The 16,202-nt window shown below is 44.8% G+C and overlaps 1 protein-coding gene across 12 annotated transcripts in view; it reads left to right on the top strand.

The window, feature by feature from the left end:
- ALMS1 (ALMS1 centrosome and basal body associated protein) overlaps positions 1–16,202 on the top strand; it is a 133,452-nt gene that overhangs the window by 114,825 nt on the left and 2,425 nt on the right. For 7 of the 12 annotated variants that reach the window (XM_043544936.1, XM_043544934.1, XM_043544933.1 and 4 more), the window contains one exon: positions 9,769–9,868. In XM_043544936.1, coding sequence (XP_043400871.1) covers positions 9,769–9,868 — 100 coding nt within the window. Of the gene's footprint in view, positions 1–4,107; positions 4,195–9,768; positions 9,869–16,202 lie in introns of all 12 variants that reach the window. The other 5 variants (XM_037898377.2, XM_037898372.2, XM_037898370.2 and 2 more) reach the window with 1 other exon arrangement.

Genomic DNA, 16,202 nt, shown 5'->3' with positions numbered 1-16,202 from the left:
GAATGGGATAACCAACAGTCTCAGTTGGAATTTTCTCACGAGAATGAGTGTATACTGAATTCACAGGTACTTCAAGATATAGCCACCCTTTGGGGAAACATTCACTGGCAGTTGCCCTCATCTTCCCAGGGGAGAGGGCCCACTTGTATGTCTTTTCCCAGTTTCCTACCCTGTCCCAAGATTCTGTTGAAAATTCAAAGAAACAAAGCGAGAGTTATTGTGATTGCCCCTCTTGACTAAGACAAGTCTGGCTGCCTTACCTGATGCAGATGGCAATATGCCCTCTTGTTCCTCTGATGTCAGCCCATTCCTCACCTGCTCTCTCAAAACAATGGGCTGACCCTTCATCCCAGCCCATGGGTCCACCGCCTCCAGTTTTGGATCTTTCTTTGTTCCAAGGCTAAGAAACAGAATGCTCTGACAAGCTGAAACACATGTTGCAACACAACCACAAGTTGACCACTCCACATACCTATCTACAAAATGGAAAAGACTCCAAGTTCGTACCATTCGAAGCGGACAGACCCAACCTCATCTTTCCTCCCTCTGATTTTGCACTATATTTTAAACTCACTCAGGTCCCTTTAAGGTACATCTCACGGTGAAAATGGCTTCCCACTTGGAGTTTGCTCAACCACTAATGCGTAGACTCTTTAAGGGCATTGGGACTCTCTTCCCCCATGTGACACCACTCGCTCCAGCCTGGGACTTTAATCTAGTTCTCAGGGCTTGGACTAGACCTCCCTCCGAGTCCAGAGCAACTTGTTCTCTCTTACACCTGTCCATGACGACAGCATTTCTAATTGTCATCACCTCAGCTAGGCACATAGGAGAAATAGCGGCCCTGATGGCACACCCATCATTCACGGCCTTTGTCTTTAAAAAAATAAAATAATAAAATAATAAATAATAATAACTCTAAGGCCATATCCCAAGTTTCTCCCTACTTTTTCTGCACTTTCCATATGAATCAACAGCTCCATCTCCCTGTTTTTTTCCCAAAACCACATTGTGACAACTGGGAGACAATTGTGCATATGCTAGATATTAGAAGGACATTAGCATTGTACTTGGACAGGACTAAGGACTTCAGGAAATCCCCTAAACTCTTCCTTTCGTCCACAGAAAGATCCAAAAGCTCTGTGATTTCTCCTCAAAGACTATCCAAATGGGTCTCTAGTTGCATTAATCACTTAGCAAGGGCGCAACTTGCTTCTGTCCATATGCACTCCATGAGATCAATTCCTACCTCAATCACATTCCATAGGGATACCCCTATCTCCCCAATCTATAGAGCAATGACTGGGGCCTCTGTCCATACTTTTGCAGAACATTATGCGATCACTGAAGATTTGGCCGCTGACACCATCTTCGACTCCACAGTACTCTCTGTAGTAAAAGACTCCGCTCCAAAGTCCCAGCCTCCAGTGGTGGGTACTGCTCCGGAGTCACCTAAAGTGGAGCACCCATAAGGACACTACTCGAAGAAGAGGAGGAGGAAGTTACTCACCTTATGCAGTAACTATGGTTCTTCGAGATGTGTGTCCCTATGGGTGCTCCACAACCCGCCCTCCTCCCCTCTACTTCGGAGTTCTCTATAGGGCTCTATGGTAGAGAAGGAAATGAGGGGGGTTCGCGCGAGGCAGATCATGAGGGGAGGGAGAGCACATGCGCGGGCTCAACGGGACACTGCTACCAAAAATCTCCGATTAGAGGTGCAGGGGCACACAGACACCTAAAGTGGGGCACCCATAGGGGGACACATCTCGAAGAACCATCGTTACTGCACAAGGTGAGTAACTTCCTCATCTAAAACTTTTACGGGTGTGGAATGTAGCAGATGTCTAACAGCACATACCGCTACATGATCATTTGGGACAAGTATTTATATATAGGATATGAAATTGGGTAGATATTGCAGGGGGAGTGCATAATATTTGGATAGTGAATTAAGAATACACAAATAAATGGTGAGATAGGGACAATAAGTGAAAGGTAGATATGAAAAATGTGATAACTTTCAGTTGGGTCTTGAAATGGTGTAGGAGGAAAGAGGAGAGAAAAGAAGGGATGGGTATTATATCTACATGATAGTCTGTAAAATATTTAAAGTCTTTTGACATGAAAAGTGCTACAGAAGCATAAGATACTTAAAGAATCAAAACAGCAGCCACAGAGATATTGGAGTCAATGGGACTTAAACATATGGCTAATTACTTTGCTGAAGTGGGACTTTAGAGTGTAAGACTATATATAGGGCAAATATATGCCAGAAAGATTAGGTAATGTGCAAAATAAACCCTGTGATTTAATATAAAGGCTGGAGGAGAGTGAGCAAGATGATAAATTTGATTTCAGTGCTGTTTGGCATTTCAAAAATTGTTTTAAAGGCCATACATTGAAAGTTTATAGTAACTTTGAAAGTTGCCACTTGCCCCGGGAATGCAGATGCCAAAATCTTAAAATACTCATTACTTTGGGGAAAACTCTAATCACAGGTCAGTAGTACTCCTTGATCTGTGCCATTAACTGCAGCATCTTCATGAACTCAGAGTTCATATATATCTGAATTCATAGCATGTCTGCTGATTCACCCAACCTGGATCCAGTTGTGATATTTTTATTGCCATTTACTTGTTCATGCTGCACTTGTAACTTTTCTCTCAGTTGAAGTTGGAAAGTAATTTATCACTTTCACTGGCCTTTTAAAATCTGCCCACTTAATGAGCACAGTTTTTTGTGGGTCATTCCCATGAGGTGACTATTCTATTTCTCCTTACACCTTGTTAGAATTATAAATCAGCTATGGAACAGGGTGCTAAATTTAGCTACAGTCGTGTATTCCCTACGTAAGTTAAATGTCTCCATGAATGGGTGAGCCAATGGCCTAATACCTGAACAGCAGATTACTTTCTAGTTAATGAGGCACCTCCAACCATCCTGGAAGGAGCCTTGGAGAGTAAGTGGGATGGTAGTCTGAGGGAGTCCTGGTAGACCTTCCCACCCCCATCCAGTAGATCATTTGTAGGTCTGAAGAGGCTTTGATCCCCTTTCCAGTGGAGAACTTGTATGGCCTGAGGTAGAAACTTCAAAATGGAGTATGTGCTAATGTCTAATAGGGGATCATGGATGGTGATAACTCTCATGCCTTGAACTGATTGTTTTACACAGAAAAGCTCCCTCAGATGAAATACATGTTGTTACAGAATAGTAAGATGAATACGAAATCTAGGCAGTAGGTCTTAGTAGGCGAATGCTTCTGGTCTTCCTGAAAATACATGGCAGTTTTGTCTCTGGGTGAATGTTTCAGTGTGCAGTGGGGAACTGAGCACATTGGCCAGAGGTAAGGCAGTTTTGCTGGCAAGTGCTCTGCAATGTCTTCATGAGGCTGAGCCATTGCACCTCAGCTCTGACCTGCAGCACAGTCCTCTACAGTTTTGGACCCCTCGTCAGCAAAGGCAGCTAGTTGTGCTGTTATAAACCAGATTGGGCCATGGTTTTATGGGGTGGGATTTTCAAAAGTGTTCAGCATCAGCCTCATTCTACTTCCTCTGAAATCGTATGGAAGTCTTACCTTTGACTTCAGTGGAAGCAGGGTTTGGCCTGTGCTGAAAGCTTTTGAAAACCCCATCCATGATGATAGTACCTTTCTGTTGTACACCACTTTTGATTGGTAATTCTCAAAGCGTGTCACAATATTTAATGTCTTTAATGTATTTATCCTCACAACAGCCCTGTGAAGTAGGTTGGTGCTATTATCCCCATTTTCTAGATGATGAACTGAGGCACAGAGAAGCTAACTGACTTGCCCAAGGTCACACAGGAAGTTGGTGTCAGAGTAGAGAATCAAACCCAGATCTCCCCAAGTAGTAGGCTAATGCCCTAACCACTTCAGGCCACCCTTCCTGATGAAGTGGATAAAGCATCCACCCAGAGAATGAAACCCCCAGTAGCCTTTTCACTTATGAATGGATGCAATTCTATACCTGTGACTTCAGAGGTGAAAGACCAGTGTATTAATCCAAGTACTGCCTAACTCCTTCAGTTTAAGTCTTAGTAGAAGTAAAATTGAGAATCCAAATGTTACTCATTTTGTCTTCTCTGTAGAGGTAATGCTGCTAGTGAAGTTTTTAGAAATGTTGGGCGTCTGGGAGCAGCCACAAACAGAGTAGGAAAACAGGGACAAAAGAGAAGGTATGTCTGTGAGAAGGTAGTAGCAAAGAGCTCTACGTTAAGGGAACTGTTAATACTGTAGTGGCCGTGTTCTTATTTTTATAATGGAGTTCTTTCTTTAAGTACCCTATTTTAATTTGTATATGCCTACTCCCACAAGAATCAGCCTCATCGGGTATATCTACTCTAGAGTTTAACTCAGGTTAACTGATTACTAATTCAACATATTAACTGACATGTTTGTACATCATAGTCTGGACTCTCTGCAAATGTGTGTGGTTTAATCGTAGTTTGAGCTTTAGGATATTGCATAGGAATCAGGTACAGCATTGGTCAAATTCATTCCCTGGGACCGTTGGGGATGGTGGAAGGGTAATTTAAAGTAGGGAGAGTCTGCTTTATCTAGTACCCTCCCATTTCTTTTCCTGCTAACTTCCCTCACTTCCATACCCTGTGATGTATTTTACAGACCTGCTAAATGTCAAATTGGTGCAAGTTACACAACTTGGCACTTGCCCCTGTTTTTTGACCATCTTATGTCCTTGCTGAAATTAGCACAGAGACTTCCATGGGAGATGCACCCACTTACTCTCAGCTACATTTGATCCTATTGTGACAAAGCTCTGTCCTTGCCTCTGGGGGTCCCGTGTTTCCTTGCGGATTTTGCTATCCTCAGAGGCTCACTGTGACCCTCCACGTAACCCTTCTCTCTCTAGAGACAAGGGTCACAGTCTACTGAGCCATTTTCATCATAAGCCAGCGAGGGAGGTGAGGAGAAGTTATCCTTCCTTGCACAGTCTCTGTTGTCTCCCAGTCTCAGAGATTAATCAGGGGGCAAAGGTCGGGGGGGGGGGAGCCCGGGCCCACCCTCTACTCCGGGCTCCAGCCCAGGGACCCTAATAGTATCAGCTATGGTAGCTGACCTTTTAGAAACATGACATGTACAATTCCCTGGGCTACTTCCCCCACAGCAGCCCTCACTTCCTCAAGCTCCACTTCACCCTTACCTCAGGGTCTCCTTCCTTGTGCCTGATATGGTGTGTAGTGCTCAGCCTCTCCAACAGCGCAGCTTCCTCCCACAGCTCCTGACGTGCACCCCCACCTGACTAACTGGGAGGCTTTTAACTAGTTTCAGCCAGCCCCTGATTGGCTTCAGGTGTCCCAATCAACCTAGCCTTCTCCGTGCCTTCTGGAAAGTTCTTAATTGGCTACACTCAGGTCCGCGTTTTCCGCCTCCAGGCCCTGCAGAGGCTCCTTTACAGTGCAGGTAGTTCGACGTGGAGCATATTGGCGCACGCCTTCCTGCGCCGCTTCCACGGGCTCTGATACGACCGGCAGCTCTTTTATCTTTGTCCGAGAGGTTTTCCGCGAGACCTCTCCGAGCTGCCGGTCTTCTACCAGGACCTCCTCCGGACCTGGAAACTGTTTCTCACGACCAGGTCCGTGGCGGCCACTGTGGGAGCAGATCTCCTCACGGAGCCCCTGCTACACAACCCCCAACTCTGTGTGCAGGTGGCGGAGTCCCGCTCGGTGCGCCAGAGGCTGGTCCTGGCGGAGGTCACGAGGGTCGGAGACCTCCTGGACTACGACCGGAGAGACTGGCTGGATCCCCTGACGCTCGCTCGGCGCATGGGGCTCTCCAGCCCCCGTACTCCCTGTCGCGTACTTCAGGAGGTGAGGGCTGCCTTGATCCCCGCTGCTCAGACTTATGTTAACCGCGCCTTGTGCGAGGGCGCACCCCGCCCATCCTCTACCCCAGGCCCACCGGACCTTTCCATTGGGCCCCTACCCTGCCGATCCCGACAAACCCCTCACCCTTTCACAGCGAGCCGGCTGCATGAACTGCAGCCGGTCAGTTTTCAACTTGCATCACGGAAATATTTGTATACACTCACGCTTCACACCCTTCACGCCCACACCCTGGTGTCCCGTCCCGACACAAAGTGGCGGGACCTCCTGCTACCTTTGGAGGGTGAGCAACCTCGGTGGGCCAGCCTGTACTCCACCCTGGTCCCAAGGCCCGTCGGGGACATCAGTTGGCGGCTCCTTCACGGAGCTGTGAGCACGGGCGTGTTTTTTACACGGTTTACTTCCATCCCGGATACTTGTCCTTTTTGTAATGTGAGGGAAACCCTGGCGCATGTCTATTTAGAGTGTGCCAGATTGCAGCCCCTTTTTCGGCTCCTCACAAATCTTTTATTGCGCTTCTGGCTTCATTTTTCTCCCCACCTCTTTATCTATACACTCCCCATCCATGGCCCCACAAAATCGCGGGATCTCCTGGTTAACCTCCTCCTAGCCTTGGCTAAAACAGCCATTTACAAAACCAGAGAGAAGAGGTTGGCCCATGAAACGTCCTGCGATTGTAGGGCCTTTTTCCGATCCTCAGTACATTCACGTATCCGAGCGGAGTTTCTCTGGGCGGCGTCCACTGACTCCCTTGACACCTTCGAAGAGCGGTGGGCGCTGTCCGGGGCTCTCTGCTCGGTGACCCCGTCCGGTTCCCTCCGTCTGACCTTTGATTGAGGGGAAGAGCGAGAGACACCAGCCCCAGCCATTGCCGCTGTGGACACCATCGTCACTGTCATCTAGGAGGGGTCCTATAATACGTGGGTGTCCCCCCCACCCCCAAACCACCCACCCCGCAGCCGTGCCCATCTTGCCAGGCACTCTCGGGGGGGGATAATCGGTGATACCGGGCGCGGCACTAGGTAACTCGAGGGGGTGGAAGACCACGAGTGTCGAGGAAGCCCCCCCGCTCTGGGCCCAGGCTAGCCTGAACACTTCTCCCTCCTGAAAGCTGCTGTGTTATACCTTCTGTTTGCGTTGTTTTGTTGCATACTTTGATTTGGTTCTTTGGTAATTCTTGTAATTGTCACAATAAAATTTTTTTTTCTGTTTCCAAAAAAAAAAAAAAAAAAGTTCTTAATTGGCCCCAGGTGTCTTAATTGACCTGGAGCAGCTGCCATTTCACTTATCCTGGTACCAGGGATTTGTTTAGCCTGGAGTTAATATATCTATCTCCCACTACTTTTCCATAGCCATCTGGCCTTGCCACGTCACACTGTGTATCCCTTATCCTCAAAACAGAATAAACTGAAGCCATTTCAAATGATTACCAGTTGAAGGAATAAATGTGTTTAAAAGAAAATCTGCTTCCAGTTCCCTCTGGCATTGTAGGCCGTGATCTGATGAAATCTATTGCATAAAAGAGCAAAGCAATCAATCTCTTAAAACAATACATTTTAGGTACAACATGGTGTGTGTAGAAAGTTTCTACTGTATTCACTCGATCTCGAATCTGTGTGAGAAAAGAAGCAAGGTACGGTTTCTCCTGTTTAAGTATTATACAAGGCTGACCATTTAGAATATGGTAGTGTCTCTGCTCCAATTATTTTTTTTATTAGTGGAGGCATTCAGTCCTATGTGAACTTGGCAGCCATTTTCGTAGAATCATAGAATATCAGGCTTGGAAGGGACCTCAGGAGGTCATCTAGTCCAACCCCCTGCTCAAAGCAGGACCAATCCCCAATCAAATCATCCCAGCCAAGGCTTTGTCAAGCCTGACCTTAAAAACTTCCAAGGAAGGAGATTCTACCACCTCCCTAGGTAACGCATTCCAGTGTTTCACCACCCTCTTAGTGAAAAAGTTTTTCCTAATATCCAACCTAAACCTCCCCCACTGCAACTTGAGACCATTACTCCTTGTCCTGTCCTCTTCTACCACTGAGAATAGTCTAGAACCATCCTCTCTGGAACCACCTCTCAGGTAGTTGAAAGCAGCTATCAAATCCCCCCTCATTCTTCTCTTCCGCAGACTAAACAATCCCAGCTCCCTCAGCCTCTCCTCATAAGTCATGTGTTCCAGACCCCTAATCATTTTTGTTGCCCTTCGCTGGACTCTCTCCAATTTATCCACGTCCTTCTTGTAGTGTGGGGCCCAAAACTGGACACAGTACTCCAGATGAGGCCTCACCAATGTCGAATAGAGGGGAACGATCACGTCCCTCGATCTGCTCGCTATGCCCCTACTTATACATCCCAAAATGCCATTGGCCTTCTTGGCAACAAGGGCACACTGCTGACTCATATCCAGCTTCTCGTCCACTGTAACCCGTAGGTCCTTTTCCGCAGAACTGCTGCCTAGCCATTCGGCCCCTAGTCTGTAGCTATGCATTGGGTTCTTCTGTCCTAAGTGCAGGACCCTGCACTTATCCTTATTGAACCGCATCAGGTTTCTTTTGGCCCAATCCTCCAATTTGTCTAGGTCCCTCTGTATCCTATCCCTGCCCTCCAGCGTATCTACCACTCCTCCCAGTTTAGTATCATCCGCAAATTTGCTGAGAGTGCAATCCACACCATCCTCCAGATCATTTATGAAGATATTAAACAAAACCGGCCCCAGGACCGACCCCTGGGGCACTCCACTTGACACCGGCTGCCAACTAGACATGGAGCCATTGATCACTACCCGTTGAGCCCGACAATCTAGCCAACTTTCTACCCACCTTATAGTGCATTCATCCAGCCCATACTTCTTTAACTTGCTGACAAGAATACTGTGGGAGACCGTGTCAAAAGCTTTGCTAAAGTCAAGAAACAATACATCCACTGCTTTCCCTTCATCCACAGAATCAGTAATCTCATCATAGAAGGCTATTAGATTAGTCAGGCATGACCTACCCTTGGTGAATACATGCTGACTGTTCCTGATCACTTTCCTCTCGTGTAAGTGCTTCAGGATTGATTCCTTGAGGACCTGCTCCATGATTTTTCTGGGGACTGAGGTGAGGCTGACTGGCCTGTAGTTCCCAGGATCCTCCTTCTTCCCTTTTTTAAAGATTGCCATGAAATTAGCGGTTTCCAGTCTTAAAGCAGACACAAGCTTTGTGGGAGTGTGGGCTGAGCACAGCTCCTGTGCCAACCCTAGGAAGAGGGTACAGTGTCTGTTGCCTTCTGTGCCTAGCCAGTGTGTAGAAGGGAGACTAAGATCCTGATCACTGTACAGAACTGGCAACAGCAGCACTGGCCTTGCAGAGGTCCTAGTCCTTATGCTTTCTGAGTTCAAGGCTTCCCATTATTCCTGGCTCCTGCCTGGGGGAGGCTCAACAGGAGGAGAGGGCAAAATCTGGCCCTAGATCTTTGGATATCACAGATGATTCTGCCAAATTTGACCCATTTCAAGTGCTTTCTCGCCACAAAAATATGTACCATTTACAGATAAACTTGGTATTTGGAACCCAACCTGCCTATCCACTGGTGGCACCATTCTCTGCTGGTGATCCTGAAAATTGCACTTTTTGGAGAGTGCTGCCATATCATTGACATTACTCCCAAAAATACTCTTTTAGGGGGTGATACTTCAGTGAATGGCATTGTGGGATGTGGAAACTTCCAGTATCATGGCTGGCTGTGATCGTGTATTCCACGTTTGGCCTCCATGACACTAGCTACCCCAAAAGATAATCTTTCTCTGCTATATTTGGCCAGAAGCCTTTGAGAGAACGTTAGTGAAAAAAAACATCCTGCTTTTTATCTTCAAGGTCCTTTATTCCCAAGTAACTTTTTTTGTCTTTATGTTGTATTTACACTAAGAATCTATGAACAGCTGCCTGAGGTGCAGAAGAGGCGAGAGGAAGAGAAAAGAAAATCTGAATATACTTCATACCGACTGAAAGCACAGCTTTACAAAACGGTAGGTGTTCTGTCTCACAAGCCGGCCTTCTACAGGTCATCAGGGAAAAGAGAATTCCAGGCAAACAAGTTAGACTAGGATATTCAAGATCTCTTACTTTGGGTCAAATTAATTTACTCTAGATTAAATCACTATAAAGTGAATGCAAAACTGGTTGAAAAACTATTTTTCAGAGTAATTATCAATGATTCACGGTCAACCTGGAACGTTATATCTAGTGGGGTCCTGCATGATTCTGTACTGTTCAATATTTTCATTAATGTCTTAGATAATGGAGTGGAGAGTATGCTTATAAAATTTGCAGATGACACCAAGCTGGGAGGGGTTGCAAGCACTTTGGAGGACAGGATTTGAATTCAAAATGACCTTGACAAATAGGAGAATTAGTCTGAAAACAACAAGATAAAATCCAGTAAAGACAAGTGCAAAGTACTACACTTAGAAAGGAAAAAATAAAATGTCCAGCTACAGCTTGAGGAATAACTGACTAGACAGTAGTACTGCAGAAAAGGATCTGGGGGTTACAATAGATCACAGATTGAATATGAGTCAACAATGTGATGCACTTGCAAAAAAGACGGGGATATTAACAGGATGTTGTATGTAAGACACAGGAGGTAATTGTTTTGCTCTACTCAGCACTGGAGTAGTGTTCCAGTTATGGGAACCACATTTTAGGAAAGATGTGGATAAATTGGAGAGAGTTCAGAGGAAAGCAACAAAAATGATAGAAGGTTTAGAAAACCTGACATAAGAGGAAGGATTTTTTTTAAAAATAGAGCATGTTTAGTTTAGAGAAGATTGAGGAGGGGGACCTGATAAGTCTTCAAATATGTTAAGGACAGTTGTAAAGAAGGTGGTGATCAGTCGTTCTCCATGTAATCAGCTTAGTTTGCAGCAGGGGAGATTTAGGTCAGATATTAAGAAAAACTTTATAAGGATAGTTAAATACTGGGATAGGTTACCAAGGGAGGTTGGGGAATCCCTGTCGTAGGTTTTTAAGAACGAGTTAAACAAACATCTGTCAGGGATGATCTAGGTTTACTTGGTCCTGCCTCAGCATCAGGGGGATGGACTAGATGACTTCTCAAAGTCCCTTCCTAGCCCTACATTTCTATGATTCTATTATATTTATATATTTTCTACAGTATGCATTTCTGTGTGTGGATGCTGAACAGAATATATATACAACACTTAAACCAAGCTGCAGTGACCCAACTTAGCCACACTTCAACAGACCAACCTCTGCCCAATGTGCACACTCAATACATAAAAATGAAAAAGAAAATCTGTTGAAAAGGGAGGAAAAATGGTCCCAAATAAATAAATATGACTAGAAAGGCCTTGCCCCAATCCCTGAAGACAGAACAGAGAGATTCTGGTGGGCATACTGAAAGTGTTCCATTGATGACGTCTTTGAACTCTGGTGTTTAGCCCTGGTTTATATTATAAACACAAGAGCTTTCAGAATTCACAGTGGGATTTGCAAAGCATGTTTGACAAGTTTAATAATGAATCACTGTCCTTGTTATAGCTTTGGTTGTATGATTTGGGAGGACTTTGAAAAAATGACTTGTTAACCCTCTGGAGACTGGACAGTAGATTCTTGAGTGTTCATTTAGCTGGCAGGTTGGCTAATGTTAATGTACTAAAGATTAATACTCAGAATTCCATATGCAGTTAAGTTGTGATTTAGAGGCAGCTATAGTAAAAGATACATCATGCACAGTTCCCTAGATACATCTATGTTAATGCACCTCCCTTTTATTCTGTGCAGCAGTCTTACCATTCCAATACCAGTGATCTTTCTCTTTAGCAGAGATTGGTGGTGGTTTTATGGAGTGGACCAATATGCTCTAGAGACTAATCTGAGTTCATTGTGACATGGTACATGGTAACTACATTGTATTCAGTGGAGAGAAGGTGTTTTTCTGGGTCATGGCATCTGGTGATCTATAACAAGGAGGTTGCAATTATATATAATGTACTGTGACATGATTTAAAAATATTTATACCACAGAAGTGCTCCATAAATTCTCTTAATAAACGTATCTCTGAGACTGGCAATTTATCACTTTTATGATATCAGTGTTCTAGACATCCATATATGTAGTTCTTACATTGTGACTTAATAAAAAATAGAAATTACTGCTTGTGACCTTCATTGATGTCACAACACTGAAGTCCCAGACTTTATCAAAACTGGCTCAGCTTCTCACTTCCGTTACACCCCCATCCCCGACCCTATAAATCAGTCTTCAGAGAACACTAGATTCAGGGAATAATCCACCGTATGTAGAGACAAAGTCGGTGAGGTAATAGCTTTCACTGGACCAACTTCTGTTAGTGAGAGAGAGACGCTTTTGAGCTTACATAGAGCTCCTCCTCAGATCTGGGAAATGTACCCAGTGTCGCAGATAAATAGAGGTGGAACAGATTGTTTAGCATAAGTAGTTAACACATATTTCAAGGGACCATTCAAGGTGAAGTGGCTTGTTAACACTTCTCCAGTCATGGGTGGGCGGGGAGCTGAGGGAATGTTTAGTGGATTATAGATTGTTGTAATAAACGTTAAATCCAGTAAAAAGAACGAGGAGTACTTGTGGCACCTTAGAGACTAACAAATTTATTTGAGCATAAGCTTTTATGGGTTAAAACCCACTTCATCGGATGCATGCAGTGGAAAATACAGTAGGAAGATGTGTATATATACACAGAGAACATGAAAAAAATGTGTGTTGCCATACCCACTATAATGAGAGTGATCAATTAAGGTGAGCTATTATCAGCAGGAGAAGAAAAACCTTTTGTAGTGATAATCAGGATGGCCCATTTCCAACAGTTGACAAGAAGGTGTGCGTAACAGCAGGGGGAAAAAATAAGCATGGGGAAATAGTTTTACTTTGTGTAATGACCCATCCACTCGCAGACTTTATTCAAGCCTGATTTAATGGTGTCCAGTTTGCAAATTAATTCCAATTAAATCCAGTGTCTCTGTTCAGTCCATGATTTTTAGTGTCTAGTAAAGTTATGAATGTAACGTCCCAGGCTTGTCTTTTGAAGGTTTTGTGCTGGTTTCCTTTGAGGATGAGGACTGAGAGATCAGACGGTTTCCCACAGTATTCTCACCAGCACGTTAAAGTAGTATGGGCTGGATGAATGGACTATAAGGTGGATAGAAAGCTGGCTAGATCATCAGGCTCAGCGGGTAGTGATCAGTGGCTCCATGTCTAGTTGGCAGCTGGTATCAAGCAGAGTGCCCCAAGGGTTGGTCCTGGGGCAGGTTTTGTTCAATATCTTCATTACTGATCTGGAGGATGGCGTGGATTGCACCCTCTGCAAGTTTGCAGATGACACTAAACTGGGAGGAGTGGTAGATACGCTGGAGGGTAGGGATAGGACACAGATGGACCTAGACAAATTAGAGGATTGAGCCAAAAGAAATCTCATGAGGCTCAACAAGGACAAGTGCAGAGTCCTGCACCTAGGACGGAAGAATCCCATGCACCGCTACAGACTAGGGACCGAGTGGCTAGGCAGCAGTTCTGCAGAAAAGGACCTAGGGGTTACAGTGGACGAGAAGCTGGATATGAGTCAACAGTGTGCCCTTGTTGTCAAGAAGGCTAACGGCATTTTGGGCTGTATAAGTAGGGGCATTGCCAGCAGATCGAGGGACATGAACGTTCCCCTCTGTTCAGCATTCGTGAGGCCTCATCTGGAGTACTGTGTCCAAATTTGGGCCCCGCACTACAAGAAGGATGTGGAAAAATTAGAAAGAGTCCAGCGGAGGGCAACAAAAAGGATTAGGGGACTGGAACACATGACTTATGAGGAGAGGCTGAGGGAACTGGGATTGTTTAGTCTGCAGAAGAGAAGAATGAGGGGGGATTTGACAGCTGCTTTCAACTACCTGAAAGGGGGTTCCAAAGAGGATGGATCTAGACTGTTCTCAGTGGTAGCAGATGACAGAACAAGGAGTAATGGTCTCAAGTTGCAGTGGGGGAGGTTTAGGTTGGATATTAGGAAAAACGTTTTCACTAGGAGGATCGTGAAGCACTGGAATGGGTTACCTAGGGAGGTGGTGGAATCTCCTTCCTTTGAGGTTCTTCAGGTCAGGCTTGACAAAGCGCTGGCTGGGATGATTTAATTGGGATTGGTCCTGCTTTGAGCAGGGGGTTGGACTAGATGACCTCCTGAGGTCCCTTCCAACCCTGATATTCTATGATTGCTCTGTGAAAAGTGTTCACCCACAGGGAATATGGTATTTATCTTTTATTGTTTTTCTGTGAGAGTTCATGTGAGAGCGCAGTGATTGGTTTCACCCACTTAGTTATTATTGGGGCATTTAGTGCATTAGATGAAGTACACCACATGTAGTGATAGGCATATATAGGACCCACTGATCTTGAAAGGTGTGTTGTGGAGGGTGTTGATCATCATAGCAGGGGAGGTATGTCTGCAGGTTTCGCACCTGTTGTTTTAGCAGGGTCAGGTGCCACTTTGAGTTGATGTGTCCCTCGCCTGTGAGGAGCTTGCTTCTGATGATGATGTTGGGGCGTTGTCTGAAGGCGAGACGAGTGGGTCCAGGAAAGATTTCTTTCAGGATGTGGTCCCAATCTGGGACCAACACTGTCACAGCAACGCTGCATACACTATATAGTAAACAGTCCCTCTGGATGTACACCTAAATTGCAAACTGGGCTCCTGTCTCCATACTTCCAACATGTTCCAAGTTTTGGTGTAATGGCCCATTGCATGCTGGGGCATCCCACCAAAGCAGGAGCTGGCCGGCCACAACAGAGATTAATGTCTAAAAATAAGGTTATGGTTAAGGTTTGTTTATTTGTTTAAATGTGGTACCATTCTGAATGCCCTCTTAACCTGCCTGATGGATCCATGTTGTTTAAGTTACTGGAATTTGGTACTATCCTTTTGCTGACTACCTTCAGAATATTTTACCAGTCTGAAAAGTGCTTCATAAAGAATATTTTGGATATGTTTCTTTGATTTTCTGTCTTAGGATGGTAAATACTGAACCATAATAATGATCCAATTTATATGACTACAACAAGATTCTGTATATAAATATTATTTTTATTAATGTCTTAAATGTACACCTTGCTGTGCAATTGGTAAATGGCCAAGAGCTTACACTCTTAAGGGCTAACGTCAGCACAGAACAGAATGCCACAATTCAAAGAGAGAGGGGTGTGGTTTTTATTAATGGTCATAGCCATTGCTGGATCTAAAGTACAGTTAAGTCTTACAATGTTAATGAATACTTTCTGGAGTTGAGATTGAAGTAGTATAGTTAGCAGGAGACATGAGAGAGAGAGATGAATGGTGCAAAGCAGGACATTTCAGACCTGCATGTGTCCTTGGTTCAGAGGAAGGGTGATTCATTGCAATAAATAGAGTATGTCTTTATTTTCTTCTGTGGCTGCACAGAATAACTGCAAACGGAATTGTTTAGCTGTTGTTGTTAACATGCTATTGATATAAGTTCATAATGTAAGGGGATTCGACCATACATAAAGAAACTAATTCCATGGAGTGGCTCTGGAAATGGCATAAACCATTAGGATTGCAAGACTCAGGTGATTTTTCATGTCCCCTTAATATGAAAGATGGATTAACTACTTTATGTATATGTGCATAAATTATATATCATGTATGTTGTTGTAGCCATGTTGGTCCCAGGATATGAGAGAGAAAAGGTAAATGAGGTAATATCTTTGACTGGACAAATATCCTGGGACCTTCCCAGCTCCTACAACACTTTAAACACTGATGGAAGATATTGAATTTTGCCATTTAAAATGGAAACTTCCCATTTGAAGAAGGAAGCCAGACTGTACAGCCTGTGGCTGAGCAAGAATTTCCCTGCATTGCAGCTCTGAGCTGCTGTAGACTCTGTCAGAGCTGGGTTGTGGGCACAATAACTGGGAGCAGGGACCCTATCTGTTGTGTTCTCAATGATGACTGCCTTCCCGGCCGAGAAAGCGTGGAGGAGGAAGGTCTCGGATTTGAATGCAGACAGGACACGTGCCTGACCTGCTGGGTCAGTAGGTTGGAACAAGGAGCAGTGTGTGTGTAGAGGGAGACTAGAACTGGAGGCTGGCACAGGGAGAAAGAGAAAATGGGAGTTGGGTTAGGTGAGACTGGGAGGGGCTGGGCAGGGGGACTGGAACTGGGGCGGAATTCCAGGTTGACTGTGTAACCTTAATTGGACCCTCTTGTGTGTATGAGTTATGATACAGTCTTTAATTACATGATCACTTACTGTTTTTTTTCCCACGGGCCTCCTGTCTCATTCAGGGCACAGGATGGATGT

Source organism: Chelonia mydas, chromosome 4, assembly GCF_015237465.2.
Source record: "Chelonia mydas isolate rCheMyd1 chromosome 4, rCheMyd1.pri.v2, whole genome shotgun sequence".
NCBI classification, from domain to species: Eukaryota; Metazoa; Chordata; order Testudines; family Cheloniidae; genus Chelonia; species Chelonia mydas.
This window is presented reverse-complemented; position numbering and strand designations above follow the sequence as displayed.